At 32.6% G+C, this 22,163-nt stretch overlaps 1 protein-coding gene across 2 annotated transcripts in view; it reads right to left on the bottom strand.

Moving 5' to 3' along the window:
• Nucleotides 1-6,616: 6,616 nt before the first annotated feature.
• The window catches only part of LOC123704606 (oxysterol-binding protein-related protein 8), a 55,192-nt gene continuing 39,645 nt past the window's right edge, over nt 6,617-22,163 (bottom strand). For both annotated transcript variants that reach the window (XM_045653004.1, XM_045653003.1), the window contains 12 exons: nt 15,750-15,898; nt 15,132-15,310; nt 14,107-14,284; nt 13,389-13,485; nt 12,108-12,247; nt 11,424-11,480; nt 10,832-10,957; nt 10,297-10,437; nt 9,309-9,429; nt 8,497-8,539; nt 7,768-7,962; nt 6,617-7,165 (listed from right to left, as the gene is read on the bottom strand). In XM_045653004.1, coding sequence (XP_045508960.1) covers nt 6,925-7,165; nt 7,768-7,962; nt 8,497-8,539; nt 9,309-9,429; nt 10,297-10,437; nt 10,832-10,957; nt 11,424-11,480; nt 12,108-12,247; nt 13,389-13,485; nt 14,107-14,284; nt 15,132-15,310; nt 15,750-15,898 — 1,667 coding nt within the window. In that variant the 3' untranslated portion in view covers nt 6,617-6,924. The remainder of the gene's footprint in view (nt 7,166-7,767; nt 7,963-8,496; nt 8,540-9,308; nt 9,430-10,296; nt 10,438-10,831; nt 10,958-11,423; nt 11,481-12,107; nt 12,248-13,388; nt 13,486-14,106; nt 14,285-15,131; nt 15,311-15,749; nt 15,899-22,163) is intronic.

Here is a 22,163-nt window from a genome sequence, read left to right on the forward strand (position 1 = left end):
CACCAATACAAGCTAATCACACTTTCTAGACAACGCAAATTATCCTAGTTTACTTGTAACTAACTATAGGTATGTCATGTAATTTCTTCTAAATTACAACAAATTTCATGATAATTAAACAAAAATAAAAATCTAAAAAATGACATGGCTACCGACTCCACCTCCAAATTCAATGAATATGAATAAATCTTACTATGAAAATGTACAGATAGACGGTTCAATTCCGTAATATTAGCAGAATGCTGTATTGACTTATAATTTTTCATTGCATTTATCGGAATCAATGATGTGAACGACGATTTAATTGAAAATGTTATTCAATATTGGCTGCTTTTTATACGGATTGATTTCAGGTTTGTAATATTATAATTACAATAAAAATGTAATGATAATATACTTAAGGTAAATAAATTATTATATATCATAAACAGAAAACATGGTCCTCATTAGGTTTTTGAAAAAATACGAACACATAATAATTATTGTTTATTCTCTACCTCAGGGCTCAAGAGCCGGGTCGAGAGGCTCGATGAAAACATATCGTTTATTCGATTTTAGGACAATAATATTTTATACCCATAACTTATGTTTATTATAATGTTCTCACCAATTCTCAATATTATTTCAGTGGTGACCTTAGTTGAAGGATACCCAGTTTTACACCTAGATTTTAGCAAGTTAAACAATGCTGCAACTAGGAATATTTTAAACAAAGAATTAATCAAGGAAATAATAAATGTAATAGAACAACGAAACGGAGCTACAGAAAAAACAATCAATAAATGCTTGTATGAAAGAAATGAAGATGATATTTTACTATGTTTAAAAAATGTTGCAAATGAAAAAACGGCTGCGAGATCTCGGTATAATACTAAAAATAAATTCTTTAAACAATTTGACCATGCTCAAGATAACCAAGACATTTTTAAAGACAATGATAATCATTTCAGCCATTTTCTCGACTTAACAAGAGATTCAGAAGACGCCGTTAGAAAAGGAATGTTCAATTTTGCTGAAGACTACGTAGACTTCCCGGGCATCGGAAGATCGAGGAATAATAATAAAAAGAAAGGTAAAGACATGTCCAAAGAGAAAATGTATTTCTATAAACCTGGCGGAAAGAAGAAACACGCGAAAAAACAGCTTAGGCGGAATTTAAATAATAATTTTATAGCTAAGAAAATACTTAGGACTAATTTCGATTCTGAAAGCGAAGACGATTCAGACACTAATTCTGAGGACCTAACGCGAAACGATGTTAGGAATTCTAAGAATTATCAAGAGAGTACAGAAGAGTCTAATTCATCTGAAGAATCAGATTACGTGAGACAAAAACCTAAGAAAGTTAAAAGAAAAGATCCTCTAAAATACATGCAAGCACCGACTAGGATTTTCGAAGTCGATTTGGATAGACGGCGAAGATTAGCACATTTTTTACCAAAAAGGTTTCATTGGAGCGAAAGTGACTTTAGAGATTTGCGGAATCACTGGATTCATGGACCGCAAGGGAAATATCCGGGATCTTATAGGATTCCATATTAAAAATATCTATATTTTATGATTTAGTATGGCAGGAGTTTTGTAAAAATGTTAGCGGACACTTCGAACCGTGAGAATTTTATTGTAATAAGTGGTTCTAATAAAAATATGATGATAATTGAGGTGTTTTATTATTTCATAGTTAATAAATGTTAACTTTCAATACAAATATGGGTTTGTATAGATATGAACGTGTTTTATATCATCTTCTTGTTACACAGAACAAACGAGCGAATGATCATTCTAATCCCTATATCAAATTCTTTTAGAGCGAGCGCGCACGAGCAACTTTGTCTCCGCAACTATTTTGTCTCCCGCCCATGGGCTAGTATGAAAGTGCGCGCACGTAGCGACGCAACTCCCCATACAAATTAATGGGAGAGACAAAATAGTTGCGGAGACAATGTTGCTCGTGCGCGCTGGCTCTAAGTGTAAAAAGGCGTAGAGCATTCTTTGCAAAAGATTCTATGCAATGTTCCAATATCGAACAACACTGAATACGAGTTTTCGTTTACACTAAAATATCACAAAAAAATGCTCTTACAGTATGTTCATTTGACATTACTCATCAGAAACGGCATGACCAATTTTTTAACCGACTTTAAAAAAAGGAGGAGGTTGTCAATTCGGCCGGTATGTTTTTTTTTTATGTATGTACACCGATTACTCCGAGGTTTCTGAACCGATTTACGTGATTCTTTTTTTGTTCGATGCGGGATGGTGTCGAATTGGTCCCATAAAAATTTTATTCGGATAGGCCCAGTAGTTTTTATTTTATGAGCATTTTGTCTGTATTTGTAAATGTTGCAAGTGCAAGTTTGAAGTCGGTTGTTTTTAACGCAGTTATATAGACTTGTTTGTATATTCGGTAGGGTGAAATAAAACAATACATAAATTGGAAAAAAATATATATTCAATGAATAAAACAACAAAAATATTAACAATCTAATTACCTTATCTAAATGCGTAATTTACAAGTATTACTGGGAAGTATGGAACATGTGATGATGGCAACATTTTCTTTGAAAAAGGTTTTTATTTTAGGGTTCTGTAGTAAGAAAACGAATTAGTACTTTTACTAAAAACCTTATTTTTTGGAACATTCAAATTTTGCACGTTAAAAATACTAAGAAATAAAATTAAGGATACACAATAATTTAATATATCAGAGATAATATTAATATTATAGTTTTATTTGTGTCTATGCTTTCACATTTATAAGCAATTTGCTAAGCACAAAACATCAATGAAGTTATTGTTATTAAGGCATCGTTTATTATTTTTGGTCACTAGTTTATCGTAGCAAAAAACAGTTATATTATTTTACATAATAATATGTAGCTGCATAAAAAAACGCTATTCATAACAATTATATATAATTATTTCTTCTATTCAAGAATTATATTTATAAATGGCAACACAATATAATACACACAAAAATCGGGAATATCTTAAAAATCGAGTTTAAATTCTATTAATATATTAATTACTAGCTGTTCCGCGCGGTTTCACCCGCATTTCTCAGCTCCTATTGGTTTTATCGTGATGATATAATATAGCCTATAGCCTTCCTCGATAAATGGGCTATCCAACGCCGAAAGTATTTTGCAAATCGGACCAGTAGTTCCTGAGATTAGCGCGATCAAACAAACAAACTCTTCAGCTTTATAATATTAGTATAGATATAGGGGAAAAAACTACAAAACCCTTATATGAAATGAAAATGGTAGTATAATACAAATGTTAATACTTTTGGACCGATTAAGTAAATCCAATTTTTATTACAATATTTTCTTCGTATCGCCTTATAATTTCGAAATATATTATAGAAAATAACTAAATAACATTTTTTAAATATCTGTGTTTTGTTTCATTCTTTGTATTATTATTTAATATATGTAAGAATGAGACAAAACACCGATTTTATATATATGTTTATTAGTTACCTATTCATAGGTAAATGAAAAATCCATATTTCAATTTAGAATACAAATTATTACCTTACTCTAAACATTTACGGCCTTACTAATAAAAAGTTAAACAATGGATAAATTTCTACCGTTTTCTACCATAGCTGTGTCCTGCTCTTGATCACATGAAACGTCAATCATAAAAACAAGACAGGTTATTGCAATAACTAATCCATTGAATAGCGAATGGGTAACATTTTATTAGTAAGACCGTTAGAATTTATCATTTATTAAAGATTTCTCCACGTGTTTTCATATAGGCACGATCGCACATATTTCTAAATCACAGAATATAATATTTCCGTTTTTTACCATTGAGATATACATATGGAGACGACACCGCCTACATCACTTATGTTCCGCTCAACATACGCCATATGGCGTAACTGCACGCTCATTTTTTATTTGTTTTAAAGTGTAACGCATCAAATATGCCTTCGTGTGTGTTACGATATTGCACAAATAATACAAATAATACGGAAAAGTGCAAAGGAATAACTTTCATCGGTAAGTACCTAACTAGATAATAATTTTAAAACTTAGAGCAAAAAAATGCCGCACAGAAATGGTGTCTCCTCCATACGTAGTAATATTATCTCAATGTTTTTTACAAACACTATTCTAACAATGATACAAGTAAAATGGGTAGATAGGTTATACGCATTCTGGAATAGGCTAATTAACCACCATTTACTTTTCAGTTGTCTCTTTTTCTCTCTGAAAACCCATGGATGGTTGTCGCGTAAAAACCACAGGACAGTTCTTTGGCATATTATGATAATACACCTATAGTTACATATTTTGTAAAATTTAATTGTAATACTGAAATGATTAAAAGAGCAACTACGGAGTTTCTTGCCGATTCTTCTCCATAGATACTGCTTTCCGAATCGGTGGTAAATGTTAAAAATATGTAATGACGTTTCAAAAGTGCTTCTCGAAGAAGTCTAATTGAATAAATAAATGTTTGAGTTTGAGTTTAAATAGTTGAATCATGCCATCTCACTTTGTCTAATCGTGTGTGCGTTAGTGTGCCGTGTTTCAAGACCGAATGTTGTGTTGGTAACCTATCCACACCATTTTAACTTGTAATATCATAGAATTCTAACCTCAAATCGGCATTTTCCTTTGAATCGTGACAAAAGCGCGCGTGCAAGGAATGTAGATGATAAATAATTATAGGAATTTAACACCGCTCATAAAAAAGTGACTATAACCAGAAAAAATTAAGCGATTTTTTTTAAATAGCGTAATATGTGAAAATACTATTTGTTAAGGTAAATAATCTATTTATTTTACATGTAAAATAAAACGTCGTATGCGGGAGTCCACTGGAAAATTTCTAATAAATTTTCGCGATCCCGCAGTGGCAATACTGACAGCCATTTTGGCGCCAAACTTGACATTCCAATCTGTCAGAAAATCAGGTTGAATATAGTAAAAAAATATATATTTATTTAGTTAATGCAGTTTTGAAACGATATTTTCTTTCATTTATCGATAAATATTATTTTTCATTACATTTCGGACTGCATCTGTAGTTTTAAATATATTTTTACTATATTCAAAATGTTAAATTTAAAATATACATCTTATATATAAATAAATCGTTATTTTGGCATAATATATCTATTGGCTATAGTTAACTGTTGAAGTCAAAAATAATTTAATCTTTTAAGAACCTTTTAACAAAAATGAAATACAATATTTAGCAATATGTCAAATTAATTTGGATTTTCAACAAAAGAGGTTTTATTTTTAAGTTTCCATAATTATTTTTGACTCCAACAATTGTACAAAATAAAAAGAGATTGCAATTCGAGCAATTCAATAATATTTTAATAAGCTCTGAACAACGCTAAATTAAAGGAGAATGCCCATGAAAGTATGGACCACGGTATAGTGTTGCGTCAATGCCAGAGTGGTTTTGGAGGGTTCTTCGATATTCAAAAGATTTTTACCAATACATTTTTTTGTGATAAAAACAGGGGTTTTCAAGATATTGAGAAAAATGTGAATTAACCTCAAAACTTAAATAAACCCGATTTAGTTAGGTTTATGTGTGATTTAGGTAGTATTTTATCGTCTGAAGGCTATTTTTCGTTTAACATAATATTTAATCTATGCGTAGAGCTTATATGCTTTCAGACAAAGTCTATGTGTTCATCGGCTAGTGTAGGTAGGCACTAGAAATCTTCCGGGACGGATTTCAAGAAAACCTAAATATGTATATATTTAAAAAATGCCAATAGAGTTTTTATTCGGTTTACATATTGTTGTTGTTGTTTGAATCATTTTTTCACTACATATTCGAAGAAAGAAACAAATAAGAAATAACTGGTTACCTTCCAAGCTATGTCATAATAATATTTTTTTATATATATTTATATTATTTTACTTCACTATATAATATGTTAAAACAACCTACAGTGTATAAACAATACCTTACAGAGTGATTTTATGTTAATTGATTTTTTTGTAATTCAATGAAAACAATATTAGCTATTTACCATAGTAAATGTCATAATAGTTACCGCTTGGTTACCGTGGTAACCAGTAATGGATACTAAATCTATGGTAACGGATCTAAACAATTACATGTCTTATTAGATTTTACAAAACATTCCCTGGTCAAAATATATTTTCAAAAAGTAAGAAGGCCTGTAAATTGCCGAGATTTTTTTTAATAGTATTTTTATCTTGATGCATGAGAAAAAACCTGTACCACAAATGGAAACGGTAATGGACACTAAATCTATAATAACGGATCTTAACAATTACATGTCTTATTAGATTTTACAAAACATTCCCTGTTCAAAATATATATTTCCGATGGTAAGAAAGCCTCTAAATTGCCGAGATTATTTTTAATATATTGTTGTCTTGATGCATGAGAAAAACCAGTACCAAAAATGGGCATTCTCCTTTATTACAATATACAAACATTATTTCAAAAACATAGGCAAGTATCTTTAGTCCCTGACCGCTAGGACGATTTTTAATTTGACAAATCAATTCTAATCTAAGTTTGACAGCCAACAAATTTGGAACAACATACCTAACAGATTACGGACAAATTAATTGAAAATCGCATTATTAATCATTATTAAAACAATATGAAAACTGTAAATATTTTGTCCCTAAAAACGCAAATTTTTACAATTAATGCATTCTAATCAATTATTTATTGGCATTACATTTATAAATCAATACAAACATCATTACAATTGGCATTTAAACAAAACAATTTATTTCAACTGGCATGAAATAAAAAAAAACAACATTTTTTTTAAACACCACCCGCCCACCACCTGTCAAACGAAAAACCGCGCCAGCGCGCCCGGCACAGACGAAAAAAAAACTCGACACGTCAACTGTCACTGTCAACTGTCAAACGTCAACTGTCAGCTGTCACTCAATCTTTTTTATAGAACAGCCAGTTGAGCAGCGACTGCAGGAGCATGGCCAGCACGAAACCGGCAAACAAGTCCCACGAGTGGTTCGTCGATGGCACTCGGCCCATGTTCTGTGGCCTGTATGTCGCCGCCCTTTGGTTCTCGTTCAACATCTCGACTGTTCTAGAAAGTCGTTCTATGGCCAGCGATTGTTCGCGGAGCGTTGAGTCTATCGAGTATAGCGTTTGTTTCATTGTTCGCCTGGAAATTAATGAGGATATTAATTATTTATTTATTTCTAATTTATCCTACTTATATTATAAATGCGAAAGTTTGTGAGGATGTGTGTGTCTGTGTGTGTTTGTTTGTTACCCTTTCAATTTTTAGTTTTATTTATAGTTAATCCAAGTTACCCTCTATATGTGTGCTAAATTTCATTGTAATCGGTTCAGTAGTATTTGCGTGAAAGAGTAACAAACACACACACATACACACATCCTCACAAACTTTCGCATTTATAATATTAGTAGGATTGAATACAACCAACAACAAAATCAATGCATATTTTTTATTATACTTAACATTACTATGATTTTTCAAATCAATTTAAGTAAAAAAAAAGTACATTTTAGTAAAAAGGTGTTAACTTTAAGTAAAAAAACTAAAAAACTTTTTATAGAAAACCGAACTAAAAAATAGAAAATTTTATCAAATTAGTGTATTGTCATCGGTCCTCAATAAATCTACAAAGTTTGAACGAAATCTGGCCATTTAAAGTGGGTCAAAATCGCGGCCAAAGAAGTCGGTTACAAACATACAAACATACAGGTGAAGCTAATATAAAGCGTGTAAAAAACACTTACGTGTTGGTCTTAGACCTAGGCGCCAAATCGTCGTGACTGTCCGAATCCGATCTTGGCAGGTCCCTCAACCTCGCACCCCCAACACCTCCAACACCTCCAACACCCCCAACACCCCCTAGGCTCGAAGGACCCGACTTCACGGAGCGGATCACGAAGTCGTCTTCGTACTCTATTATTTCGTCCGCTTGCCATGGGCTGGGGAATAGAAAAATATATATTATCATATTATAAGCTAATTTTTTTTAAGAATATACAAAACTAGCTTCCCGCCTGCGACCTCGCCCGCGTTTTCAAAGAAAAACCCGCATAGTTCCCGTTCCCGTGGGATTTCCGGGATAAAACCTAGCCTATGTTGCTCAGTGAAGATGCAGCTTTCTAATGGTGAAGAATTTTTGAAATCGGTCCAGTAAGTAGTTTATGCGTGAAAACCATACATACATACATACATAATTACAAACATTTCCTCTTTATAATATTAGTATAGATAATTTGTAGACGAGTGAAAAGTTTATAAAGTTGTGAAATAGAAAAATTTCAGAAAACTAAACGACTACTAAAAGTTAGGATGGGTACGACATAATCTAACAATTAACATCTAATAAACAGTTTGTCTGTTTGTCCGTTAAATCATTAGAAACCTATAAAGCGAAATTGAAACTTCCAGATATTTTTGCGAAAGATTTAGCAAATTAAAAAAATAATATAAAATTAGTATCAATAATAGTTTACCTTGTGTCTGAATGATTATATCTCCATCCTTGATCAACTATACCTGAAATAAATAAATATTAAAAACTTTAAGTGAAAAATTACTGTAAAAATAAATTAAGGGCTGATTTCTCAATCCTTGGTTAAAACTTATTCATCGAATAACGTTTTAAACTACCATTTCAAAAATGTATTGTAATTGTCCGTATTTGACAGTTTACAGGTGACATTTTAAAATGTTCGTGTAATACATTATTGGACGGATAAATTTTAACCAAGGATTGAAAAATCAGCCCTTAATATATTATATTCATTTTATATTTTCATCCATCATACTTCAATCGGTGAGGAAAAACATCGCGAAGAAACCTCTGTTATAAGCGCGATCATAATTTTTTGATAATTCAAGTCCGATTTGAGTATATTTTGAGCGCGATTTAAATAAAATTCTCTCTTAAATGTAATTTAAGAGTGCAACGAGGGTTGAACCGCGGAGCGCAGCTAGTTTATGTATATTTATTACTAGCAGTCCGCCCCGGCTTCGCCCGTGGTACATTTTTCGCAATAAAAGGTAGCTTATGTTCTTTCTTAATATGTGTTTCGTGTTTTTTATTTGTATTTTTTCTATGTTTAATTATTGTGATTGTCAGCTGTTGTAATAATGTGTTATTTTTGTGAATAAATGTTTGTCTATTGTCTATTGTCTATTTCTCGGGTATCAAAATATCTGCATACCAAATTTCATGCAAATTGGTTCAGTAGTTAAGGCGTGATTGAGTAACAGACAGACAGACAGAGTTACTTTCGCATTTATAATATTAGTATGGATTTACCCTCAGGCGGAGTGCCGGCGGAGTCCCTGTGGAACAGTCTCGGCACCCAGGGGGCCGTCAGGTTGCGGGCTCGTGTGCGTTGCGCTTCTTCGATTATCGTTTTTTGTTCCGTCGCTACCACCTGTGTTCAAATAAGAAGCTATTTTATTTTTATTATTTAAATATAATTTATGGTCTACTAGACTAGATTTCCACCCGCGGCTTCGCCCGCGTTTGCAAAGGAAAACCCGCATAGTTCCCGTTCCCGTGGGATTTCCGGGATAAAAACTATGTGTTAATCCAAGTTACCCTCTATAAGTGTACTAAATTTCATTGTAATCGGTTCAGTAGTTTTTACGTGAAAGATTAACAAACATCCATACATACTTTCGCATTTATAATATTAGTAGGATTGCTTTTTGTTTTTATATGTGTAGCAATAAAGGATTTTCATTTCAAGCTATATTTAAAAAAAATATGTTTCGAAATTATAGGTTCGGTAGTATTATGTTACCTACGTTAGAGACACAGACGATATATTAAAAAAATAAATGGTCCTTTTTAAGTCGTTTATGTGTAGGTATTAAAATCATTGTGCTATTAATAAAATAAGTGCTGATTTACACAGGGTCAGTAGACAAGTCAGTCGCGGCGCCGACTGACTTTAACTCTTTACATAGACTTCAAGCCTCTGTACTGACTTCAAATCTGTTTACACAGGGTTTTTTTTCGGGTCAGCACTGATTTGCCTCGAATTTGTAGTCAGTTACTGACCCTGTGTAAATCAGCACTAATAGGGGGGACTTCCAACTGCACTCATAAAGGGAACTTTCAACTGTACTCATAGCAGGGGCTTTCAACTGTACCCGTAAAAGAGAATTTCAACTGTACCCATAAAAGAGACTTTCAACTGTACCCATAAAAGAGAATTTCAACTGTACCCATAAAAGGGACTTTCAACGGCACTCAATTTCTCTTATTACATATTATACTAAAAACAAAAACAAACCTGATCCTCATTATGTATAGCCTCTGACACTTTAATCCACAGCCTCTGCGACTCCCACTCGTGCTGTTTATCTATATTTACTAGAAAGCGAGGTAAGCGTTGTTCTTTTAGTATTGAAACGTCGAGGAGACTGGATTCTTCCTGAAAATGTAAGTTAATTTTTAGTTTGGTTTATGATTAATTTATTTCAAAATATTAAACAGCACGTTTCTTATGTTCGTGGTAAAAACATTGATCTGGTTATATTGAAGCGTACGTTTTTGAAGGTTTCTCTTCTACTACATGTGAATTGCACACATAAGTCAAGTATTTCAATTTTAACATTTATATACAATACTAGCGGTCCGCCCCGGCTTCGCCCGTGGTACATATTTCGCAATAAAAGGTTGCCTACATTCTTTGTCAGGGTCTAAAGATCGTATGTGCCAAATTTCATCAAAATCGGTCCAGTAGTTTATGCGTGAAAACCATACATACAAACCTTTCCTCTTTATATTAGTACCTATAGATTATATATTTTACACTAGCCACTCACCCCGCTCCTCTTGTCCTTTATGTCGATCCGTCCGTCCCAATACCCGTCGATCGTTGCTATTGTGTCTTTCCCGCGCTTTATTCGTCCGGAAATTGCGTTCGTTTGATCCGCGCCGCCGAGGAACGACTGTGCAACAATTAAATAAGATTATTTTATTTATTCATTGTTAGCATAATCAATTGTGAAATTAATTTAATATGGAGTGTGTGTGGGATATGATAATAATATGTCATTACCAAGTTAATCTCATAATAATAAAAAAAAATAATGAAAATTTATTTTTTTCAAGAAACAGGTACAGCATTATGTTCAAACCTTGACCTTCGAACTAGTGGTAAACTGTGTTTCGAAGGCCAGTTTCTTCCCAGTCTTTATATCTATATTATATATGTTTCTGCAAACTCACAGTCTTTTCTGTTTATACAGTAATTTAAATAGATAAAAGGAAAAAAAATATACCCATATTTATACAAAAAAAAAGAAAGAAAAACAAACTGAAGATAATATTTCAATTTTAAGAAGTCATTCCCGTTATAAATATTGTGTGCATGTATCTGTTCATGATATATCAAATACTATAAAAAAAACTTACTCTTAATTTGAATTCGACATCAGCCTGATATCCCGTCTCTTGGCATATAATGTGCACCTGGAAGCAAATAAAATAATTATAAAATATTATAAGTATTTATTTTAAAAATAAAAACTTTGAAATCGCCAATAAAGAGATAAGAATAAGACAATTAATCTAATCATATCACAAGTCGACAACACCTCGCAAAAAAATTGTGAGCAATCAAATTATTAAAAAAAAATCAGTTATTTTAAGAAAAACAATTAATTCAAAAAAACAATAAATCAATAATTCATCTCATTTCCTTACTAAGCATACCGATGATAATGCCCTTAAAGTGCGCGTATGACACTGTCGTTATTTACGTATCTCCCTAGTTAATTAAATATCTAAGTGCTGATTTACACAGGGTCAGTAACTGACTACAAATTCGAGGCAAATCAGTGCTGACCCGAAAAAAACCCTGTGTAAACAGATTTGAAGTCAGTACAGAGGCTTGAAGTCTATGTAAACAGTTAAAGTCGCCGAAATTCGGCGCCGCGACTGACTTGTCTACTGACCCTGTGTAAATCAGCATTAACACAAAACATTGAAAATGCCAATAAGAAGCGTTGAAGACCAAAAAACAAACAAAAAATCACAAAAAACATTTTTTCAATTTTTTTAAAGATTTTTTCTGCAAAAAAATACGAAAATGCATACTTTTCCACCAAGCTCCATACTAAGCGTGCCGATAACTATCCCCTTGCAGTGTGCGTACGGCGCAGTCGTTATGTATGTTTCTCCCCAGTTGAGAAATTGTATACGCGCGCAACCTTCTAGTATGGCTGATGTTGAATTACCTGAAAATTTTGGAGAAAATTATAGTTTTTGACACTTAATTTTGTTCGAGAGGTACACAAAGTTAAGTCCATCAACAGTCAAACTCAAACTAAAACATTTATTTATTCAATTAGACTTCTAGAAGCACTTTTGAAACGTCATTACATATTTTTAACATTTACCACCGATTCGGAAAGCAGTATCTATGGAGAAGAACCGGCAAGAAACTCCATAGTTGCTCTTTTTAATCATGTCAGTATTAAAATTTAATTTTACAAAATACATAATATGTAACATTATTATCATAGTCGCCATCTACATTATTTGTTACTGACGGCTCTATGATAAATAAACAACTTCTGTTTTACTTTAGCTACATCATAAACTATTGGTTAAAATACAAACAAGGAGGAAAATTCGCTAGGCGCTGTCTACTGAGCATAATATATATTTTATTTATTTCGATTTTAATCGTAATCGGACACATCGAAACAAAAACACTTTTTTTTAAACCATTTATTGAATAGAAGAACAAAACATAAAAATATACAGTAAAGCATAAGTGCTGGGATTTACACAGGGTTAGTAGACAAGTCAGTCGCGGCGCCGAATTTCGGAAATTTTCGACTTTAACTGTTTACATAGACTTCAAGCCTCTGTACTGACTTTAAATCTGTTTACACAGGGTTTTTTTTTCGGGTCAGCACTGATTTGCCTCGAGTTTGTAGTCAGTTACTGACCCTGTGTAAATCAGCACTAACATAAATCAGTGAGATTTGATCGAGATGCATATCAAACGTCAATTATACATTCCTACTATAATATTATAAATGCGAAAGTAACTCTGTCTGTCTGTCTGCTACTCAATCACGCCTAAACTACTGAACCAATTTTTATGAATAGAATTTGGTATGGAGATATTTTGACACCCATACTAGGACATTACTACTTTTTAACCCGGGAAAATGACGCAATCCCGGAAATCCCACGGGAACGGGAACTATGCGGGTTTTTCTTTGACTGCGCGGCGATGGGCGATGCCGCGGGCGGAAATCTAGTATGTATATGTATAAATGCTGTTTCATTACTTTTATAATAATAGATTTATTGCAAAACACATTTAGATGGCGAGTGAATAACTCTTAACGTAACTAAACTCACCATAAAACTTAGACCTAGCCAACAAGCTGCCTTCTATCACGAAGCCCTCCTTTCTATTGGATATATAGAAAGCCGACACCGGCGGGTGATGCGATACCTGAAAGGAAAGGAAATATGTTTAATAATAAATATTTCTTAAGAAATAATGCCACTTTTACCAACGCACCTTCACTCTTCTAACTAAAAAAAAAACAACACACTTCTACCAACGAACCAACACACTTCTCCCAACAAACCAACACACTTCTCCGAACAAACCAACACACTTCTCCCAACGAACCAACACACTTCTCCCAACAAACCAACACACTTCTCCGAACAAACCAACACACTTCTCCCAACGAACCAACATAATTCTATTGACAAACTCCCTTTCAAACAGACTTCTACCAACGAAACCTCCTTTCAAACACTATTACAAAAAAAATGTGTGTTTGTACTAGTGTACACACGTAAGAAGTGAAACTTGACCTTATTTTTTTTTTAATAATTTACTATATGCAACTTTACAGAATTATACGTCGAATCACGTGTGGTAGGGATAAGAAAAAGATGGCGTGTAACGGAAAAATGTCTTGCGTAATGCAAAGATGTTACACTAAATTTTTGTCCATCCCCGATAAAGAAGTTTCACTTCAAAAATTACATTTTAAAAACACTTCTACTAACAAACCAACACACTCCCACCAAACCAATACACAATCCATCTTTTCCTTACCTGTTCAGCAATATAATACGTATAATTATCGTTCGAGTGCCGCCAGCAACAACGGAAGGTCTCTCCCAGCACCGGGTTGTAGGGCTTCTTGAGGCCCTTGGGCTTGCGGTATAGACCGGATAGGTACCAACGGAGTACACCCTTGAAACGTTGGTAAGGGTCGTCTAGGGATTGTGCCCTGGGAAGTGAATAATACAAATTGAAGTTTAATTGGGTCGAAATTGACGAAAATTATCTCTACATAGTAAAAAACAAAGTCGCTTTCTCTCTCCCTATGTCCCTATGTATGCTTAAATCTTTAAAACTAAGTGATTCAAGAGGAAGGTTTTAGTATAGGATTTATTATGTTTTAGAGAAAGCGGGCGAAGCCGCGGGCGGAAAGCTAGTCGTATTAAAGAATTAAAGTTAGTTGATATTAAAAGTTTACTTTTTACAGTATGAATGAATGAATGAACGAAATGAATGAATTTTTACAGTAAAATGATTATAAATATATTAAATTTTATAATGTAGAGAAAATACGAAATACTCGAATTCATAAATTCATAAAGAAAAAATAATTTGTAATTAATATAATATCATTTTCAATCAATTTATCAATTAGAAATGATGTAGTTTCCAGTTATTAAAGCTATACGTGTAAAATATAAGCTAAGCATATAAAATACTAGCTTACCGCCCGCGGCTTCGCCCGCTTTGTCTAAAACCCAATAAATTATATACTAAAACCTTCCTCTTGAATCACTCTATCTATTAAAAAAAACCGCATCCAAATCCGTTGCGTAGTTTTAAAGATCTAAGCATACAAAGCGACATAGGGACAGAGAAAGCGACTTTGTTTTATACTACGTAGTGATACTTTATAGTATGTATGATAAAATGTTATCCATATATTTTTTTTCAAATTGCAAGGCACAGATTGACCATGACTGCATGTAATTTAAGCTAACTATTTAACAACGCCATGGTTTCCTTGTCGAAAGTTCTTAAAAAAAATTATGTAATTACACAAATAAACAACTCACTGTCCCAACAAATCCGCATGATAATAATTATCCGACAATTTATCCAGGAACGACCTCGGCTCCAGGATGAAGGTCGGCAACACCACCTTGCTGAGGTCCATCCCGGGACGGACCTGTTTCAGCAGGAACCATAGGAGCGACTTGTTTTCTTCCGCCACTTCTTCTACTAGCTCCCCTGCCTGTGAGAAAAAAAAATAATTGAAAAAGAAAATGAAAATAACTCATGGATGCGAGTAAATTATAATTTATTTCCCAACAGAAACTTATAGTTTACAAATTGCTAAACAATAAATGTGTATCTAACCAAAAGATAGTCCTCTCTTGTTGGTGAAATACTAACTAAAAAAATAGTAATAGGTACTTAACACTATTTTAGTTCGTATTTCATCTAAATCTGTTTTTGAACCAAAGAAACAGACAATATATTATACAAACTTGAATAAGTAAATTATTATTTCGATGCTTGGAAGTAATCGTATAAGTTATACCACTTATATAGTAATTAAATGCTTTTTTTATATTTTTTCCCATTTGTAAAAGAACAATTATTACCGGATCCGGCAACCCGGCGCAGGATCCTACACTATATATACCTGCATATACTACATCTACACTTACCGCGCCAATCTCTCTGTCCGGATCTTCAACATATAGCGCCTCTATCCTCGCTATTATATCCCGTTTTCTAACAACAGGATCCGGCTGGACCTCCGGCATCCCGCCACGGGATCCCTCACTGTCTGTATCAGACGCGGCACCCGCTAGTTCTGTAACATGGGGGGGTGTCTAGCCGCTATGTGTTGTACTAGCTTGTGGGGGGAGTTATACTTTTTTGTGAAAATAATACTCGATTTTAATACAAAAATAAAATTATTTTGTTGGATTTACGCGAGTATTAAGATTAGAAATGCATGACTTGTATAGTGTCAGTTGATCGATATATTGTTTGTATTTTAATTATTCCAAAAATAACTGTTTTAGAGGACAAAAAAGTATAACTTCAGAGAGAGAAAGAAGAAGCAATCCGGTTTAACAATTGCGTATTCTTCCTTAAACTTTTCTAGCGAAAAGGAGCACATATTAAAACCATTATCTACGAAATACTTCAAAATCATATTAGCATATCAAAAACAGAGCGAATATCTCATATCTTCTGTAAGGAGCGAGTTGATATGTACTATGAAAACTTTTCTCAAAATCATGCGCCGCTTACTTATCGCTATTTATATGATAAGCATCGCTTATATTGTATTTAATAATTACGTACAGTATCGTGGTACAAGTCTGCTATGAACTTCATTTATACCCACTTAATCAAGGTATTATTTTTTATCAACCATCTCCAAACAGATAACAGATAATTTCGCTCATAATTACCGTTTGTTATCTCTACACAGTACACATAATAGCATCAAAATTAGCTTAACATCTATAGATTTAGCTTAGACCTTTTTTCGTGTGAACAAATGTACAAATGACCATATTTAGTAGATATTATTTCTGGGTTAATTTGAGCTAAATACGATGCGGTATTTTCCGAAGCTAAGAAGTTTTAAAAAAGATAATATGGAATTGTACGTTATACATATAATTGCGATGTGTAGAAAAAGTACAAGGATAATTTTCATTACAAAATTTCTTACATATCACCTGGATAATCCATACTAATATTATAAATGCGAAAGTAACTCTGTCTGTATGTCTGTCTGTTACTCAATCACGCCTAAACTACTGAACCAATTTCCATGAAATTTGGTATGGAGATATTTTGATACCCGAGAAAGGACATAGGCTACCTTTTATTGCGATATATGTACCACGGGCGAAGCCGGGGCGGACCACTAGTTATCTATAAGCACAGGTACAAGACAGGTACCTGTGCTTATAGATAATTATAGAAGATAACTTAAAAGGATAAGGACGATAGGTACGTTGATATTGTAGCAAAAGATATAAAATAATAACGTGTGACCTAGGTTCTTATCATCACATTTCCCTAACAATCTAGATTCTAGGGAGTAACCCAGTCTGAACAATAACATAATAAGTAAATACATATATTTGGAATGCATGTATGTATGTTTACTCCACAATAACAACTAAATGCCTGAACTGCCTGAATAGTTTCAAGTATAAAAACGACGCAATAAAAACGCATTCGTGGCTTTTTAATAATAAGTTCTATTTATTTATACGACCGTTTCCTAAACGTATGAAACAACTTTTATTTGATAAATAAATATACCTAATCTTAAAATAATAATTATCACATTTGAAAACAGTATACACAATACATTTCCATGTTCTCTCAACGACCTTATATTATTTATCGAGATATTTGAACGACGATAAAATCAAATGATAATATTTATTTTCATAAGATTTATTAGCAATTTATTTATGATTTGAAAAGAAATATTATTTCCTACAACGTTACTCATATTATTGAAGCGAAACTTCTTTAGGCGCGTTGAGAGTAAAAGTTCAAGGTCGCGTCATGGCAATACCTTCAATTCATGCAGTAAGGCGACGAATTGGTGTCTTAGAATTTTCTCAAATAAGTTTCACTTCTGACACGTGTGCTCAGCACACACTATATTTTTTAAAGATGTTGTAACGATTTTTTATTTAAGATAACGTGGAGATTTCAAAGATAAACAATATAGTTTATTACAAAACCTAACATAACATAGAGATAAGAACATCATAGATCTCGCAAGGTAGCCAGGTAACTGATTACCTCTATATAAATATTTAAAGCAAGTTACAGCTGGTTAAAAAATTATGACGTAGTTCGATAAAACTTTACACAAATACCTTTAGAATTAATCTAAATCTAAAAATACATAAGAATACTATTTTTCATATTTTGCGAAAAGGACTTCTGGTGATTTTATTTTTTTATTTTTGCCTCTATTATACATAAGTAAATCGCAGCCAACTTGATTCCCTTGAATCAATCTTAAGCGATAAGTTCAGGGAAACTATTCGCGTGAGAAGACTGTCTAACCACATTCCGTTTAAAATGAAATTATTATAAGTTATTACCTCCATTGCACCTCAGGAACTCGCAGCCAACGTCATTCCCCTGTACCAATATAGCAGAATCAACCGACAGTTTCCTGGCCAAGTCCAGGGTATAAAAACTATTCGGGTCAGAGGACTGTCTGACTACTTTCTTTCTTTTCAATAGTGAAAAGATACTGGATCTCCTTCGGTTCTTATCTTTTATCTTTGATGACAGCAATATGTCTGTTTCTATGTCTACCGTCATCGTTGTTGATTATGTTTTTCTGCGGGTAGTTAGTAGTCAAATCATTTTGTATTATGTTGTAAAAGAGATGGTTTTTCTTATTCACGTTTTTATTTATTATTCCTTATTTCCTTTGTAGTAGTGTTGTTTCTGGTAGAATACTTTCTCACTGTAATCGTCTCTATACTCGACTAAAACCACGACACACAACCATTATTTAATTTATTTTACAATAATGAAGAAATCATTTCATATATTTTGGTATGCCCGGGTTTATATCTACATGGGCAAAGGCCTCGGAAATATAAAATTTCTAAAACAAATCTTGGTAATTTAGATTTTATATTTGAAAAATTTACATTACTGTCCAAAAGAATTGAGGAATATTTACCATTTCATTTTCATTTAAATTAATATTATGCTACTAATATCTCGAAATTTTTATAAACGTGTGTTTCTTACTCTTTAACGCAATAACAGCTGATAAGATGTGTGTGAAATTTGGCATAGAGATAGATCTGTCTGGATTACCAAGCGAGTGACGCCGTAGTTTCTAGCTATAGTTGTTTCAATATATATTTACCATTTTAAAAACGAATAATAACTGTCTCAGATTTAATACTTATTCTTTATTTTATATTAAACAAAATATAAACAAGCCAATATACAATTATGTACATTGGACACCATTTCGAAATAGTAAACCAAAACAACGCGTTTTTGTTGAATTAACAAAAAATACTGTAATTAATCATTATTTTAAGGTCAAGCTCACACAATAAACGCAAAGGTAATTACAATTATTATATTGTTTACTAGCGGTCCGCCCCGGCTTCGCCCGTGGTACATGTTTACGTTTTCTCTCCATAATTATAAGAACCATCCTCGTACATAGTAAAAATTATAGAATTATCGAAATCGGTTCAGCCGTTCTCGAGTTTTGCGCTTACCAACACATTTGGCGATTCATTTTTAATTGTATAGAAGATTGTATTTTATAAACGGAATCATAAATTTTTTAAAAATTGTGTTCAATGTTTTTTGTTGTTTGCGTATAAATGCGCGGGAAAACCGTTTTTTTTTTTGACAATGACATGTCAAAGAATATTATCTAAAAGTGTGATAAATGACGATAATAGTAGAATTTATGTTAAATACTTTATTGTATTTTGTTTGGAACATTTTAAATTTTTTCACGTATTAAATTGTAATGGACTAATGCCCGGTTCCTATATTTGAAAAACGATCCGTTTTAGTTACGAATAGTAGTATAATTAACCAAGCGTAAGCGAAAATCGTTCCTATAAAAAACGTCTCGTCAAGCAACTTACCGACGGCTTCCTACTAACGGATGGGAGGGTTACTATTAACGAACGGTAAGCATATTGTATGGAGAAGACAGTTTATCGCGTTCCTATAAATATTTTTAATGTCAATATGCTGTCAAAGTTACGATTCGTATAGCATTTTGTTTACCCGTCGATTTCGGGCGGTTAAATTCTTACTATTTCATTGTTTCCGCTTCAATATCGAAATGTGGAGTTCAGATAGTGATAGAGAAGTGTTTAATATTATATCGAATTTCGGAAGAAGATAGTGGGCGTGAAAGAGTATATATTATAGAGAAGGAGTGGATTTTTTTGCGACCCTGGATTCTCACGAATTTCAATTGAGATTTCGACTTGATAAAGAATCTGTTGAACAATTACTTCTTGAAATTTATCCAGACGTACGAATAAAAGGAGCCAGGTTAGTTTAATGGAGGCATTAATATTATACCAAACACGTCTAACCTTATTACATACCTAATAATTTATGTTGTCATTTCAGGAATCATGGGGTATCTCCATAACATCAATTACTGTTGACGCTGAGGTTCTATGCTTTAGGCACAATATCGATATCAGTGGCAGACCTATTTCCCTTGGTCACGGCATCACGCGTGAACGGGTGGACCGATTTCGATAATTATTTTTTTATAATGTTCCTTGAAGTACGAGGATGGATATTATGGAAAGAAAACATAAACATGTACCAAGGGCGAAGCCGGGGCGGACCACTAGTATATATATGTGTCTATGTTTGCAATGCAGAAATCAATTTTTTAAACATTGTATTGTAAATAATAAAAAATAAATAAAAGTACATAATAAAATGGAATAAAAGTTTTATTTCTTTATAACTATGTTTAATTTTACATAGTAATATGTAACTACATAATATATGCCAAAGAACTGTCCTGTGATTGTTACGCGACAACCCTCCATCGATTATCATCTTCTATATTATATTCCTTAACGCTATAATAGGCTCTCTGAACTAAATACATTTTTTACATAAGATTTACATTTAGCACTACCTAACAAATTCTTTTTCTACCGTGTGTCTAGATATATTGCTTAATAATATACAAAAATTAATTAGTTATTGTGCGTTCAGTATTTCAAGGGCGAAGCCGGGGCGGACCACTAATATATTTATATGTATGTCTATGTTTGCAATGTAGAAATCAATTTTTTAAACATTGTATTGTAAATAATAAAAAATAAATAAAAGTACATAATAAAATGGAATAAAAGTTTTATTTCTTTATTACAGTTTAATTTTACATAGTAATATGTAACTACATAATATATGCCAAAGAACTGTCCTGTGATTCTTACACGACAACCCTCCATCGATTATCATCTTCTATATTATATTCCTGAACGCTGTAATAGGCTCTCTGAACTAAATACATTTTTTACATAAGATTTACATTTAGCACTACCTAACAAATTCTTTTTCTACCGTGTGTCTAGATATATTGCTTAATAATATACAAAAATTAATTAGTTATTGTGTGTTCAGTATTTCAATTATTGTGTGTTCAGTATTTCAATTATTTCTTCATAATATTTGTCCATCATCCTTATTATGGTTGAATTTTTTGGCTGAAAATAAAAAGTTTTCCTGGTAGGTATTTGACCAATTTTTGCATTAAATGTGTTGGTCAACGAAGTCCAACATTCATCCTTTAATTTATTCGTAGAAGCATTAGTCTCCTTACTGGTTATAATAATTGAGCAATCTCGTCTTTACTCATAGCCTTCTTCGATTTCTGTAACAGAAATATATGTTTGACTTTAAAAGTGTCCGAAGCAAAAAGTAAGCGGCAGACGATTTTAAAGAAGAAATATAAAGGCGTACTTACCGGCGTAATATCCATTTTTAATAAATATATAAACAGTGGTCGTTGTATTGTTATTCTTTAATTATAAAACTTGACAATGAATCATCAATCAACAATGAATGACAATAATTTGACAACTGACAAGCAATGCACGCGTGCGCGAGAAAAACGTTCCGTTTTTGCTTTCTGTGTAACGCATAAGGTTGTTTAGAAGGAAAATTATCACGCAGATGTCTACAAATATATAGTTCTTTAGTATTAGTTCTTTATTTATAAGAAACTTTATTCTTAAAGTTTATAATTCGGCTGTATATTTAACTTATTTTGTCCTGAATTTTGTGTTATTTTAATTTCAATTTGGCTTATAACGAAACGCACATCTGTGAGTGAAGAGGGCTCGGTATTTTTATGACCAACGGATGTCCGTCGATAGCACGTCAAGAAATAAAATTGTGGAACGGTAATAACGACTCGTAGTTAGTTCTAGAAAAACGGATAGTAGCTTTGATACTATGACGTTCCGTTGAATATAGGAACCGGGCATAAGTAATAAAAATACTAACCTAGCATTTAAATCTAGATATATACTTAGGTAAAGATGAACAAT

Source organism: Colias croceus, chromosome 30, assembly GCF_905220415.1.
Source record: "Colias croceus chromosome 30, ilColCroc2.1".
Classification (NCBI taxonomy): Eukaryota; Metazoa; Arthropoda; class Insecta; order Lepidoptera; family Pieridae; genus Colias; species Colias croceus.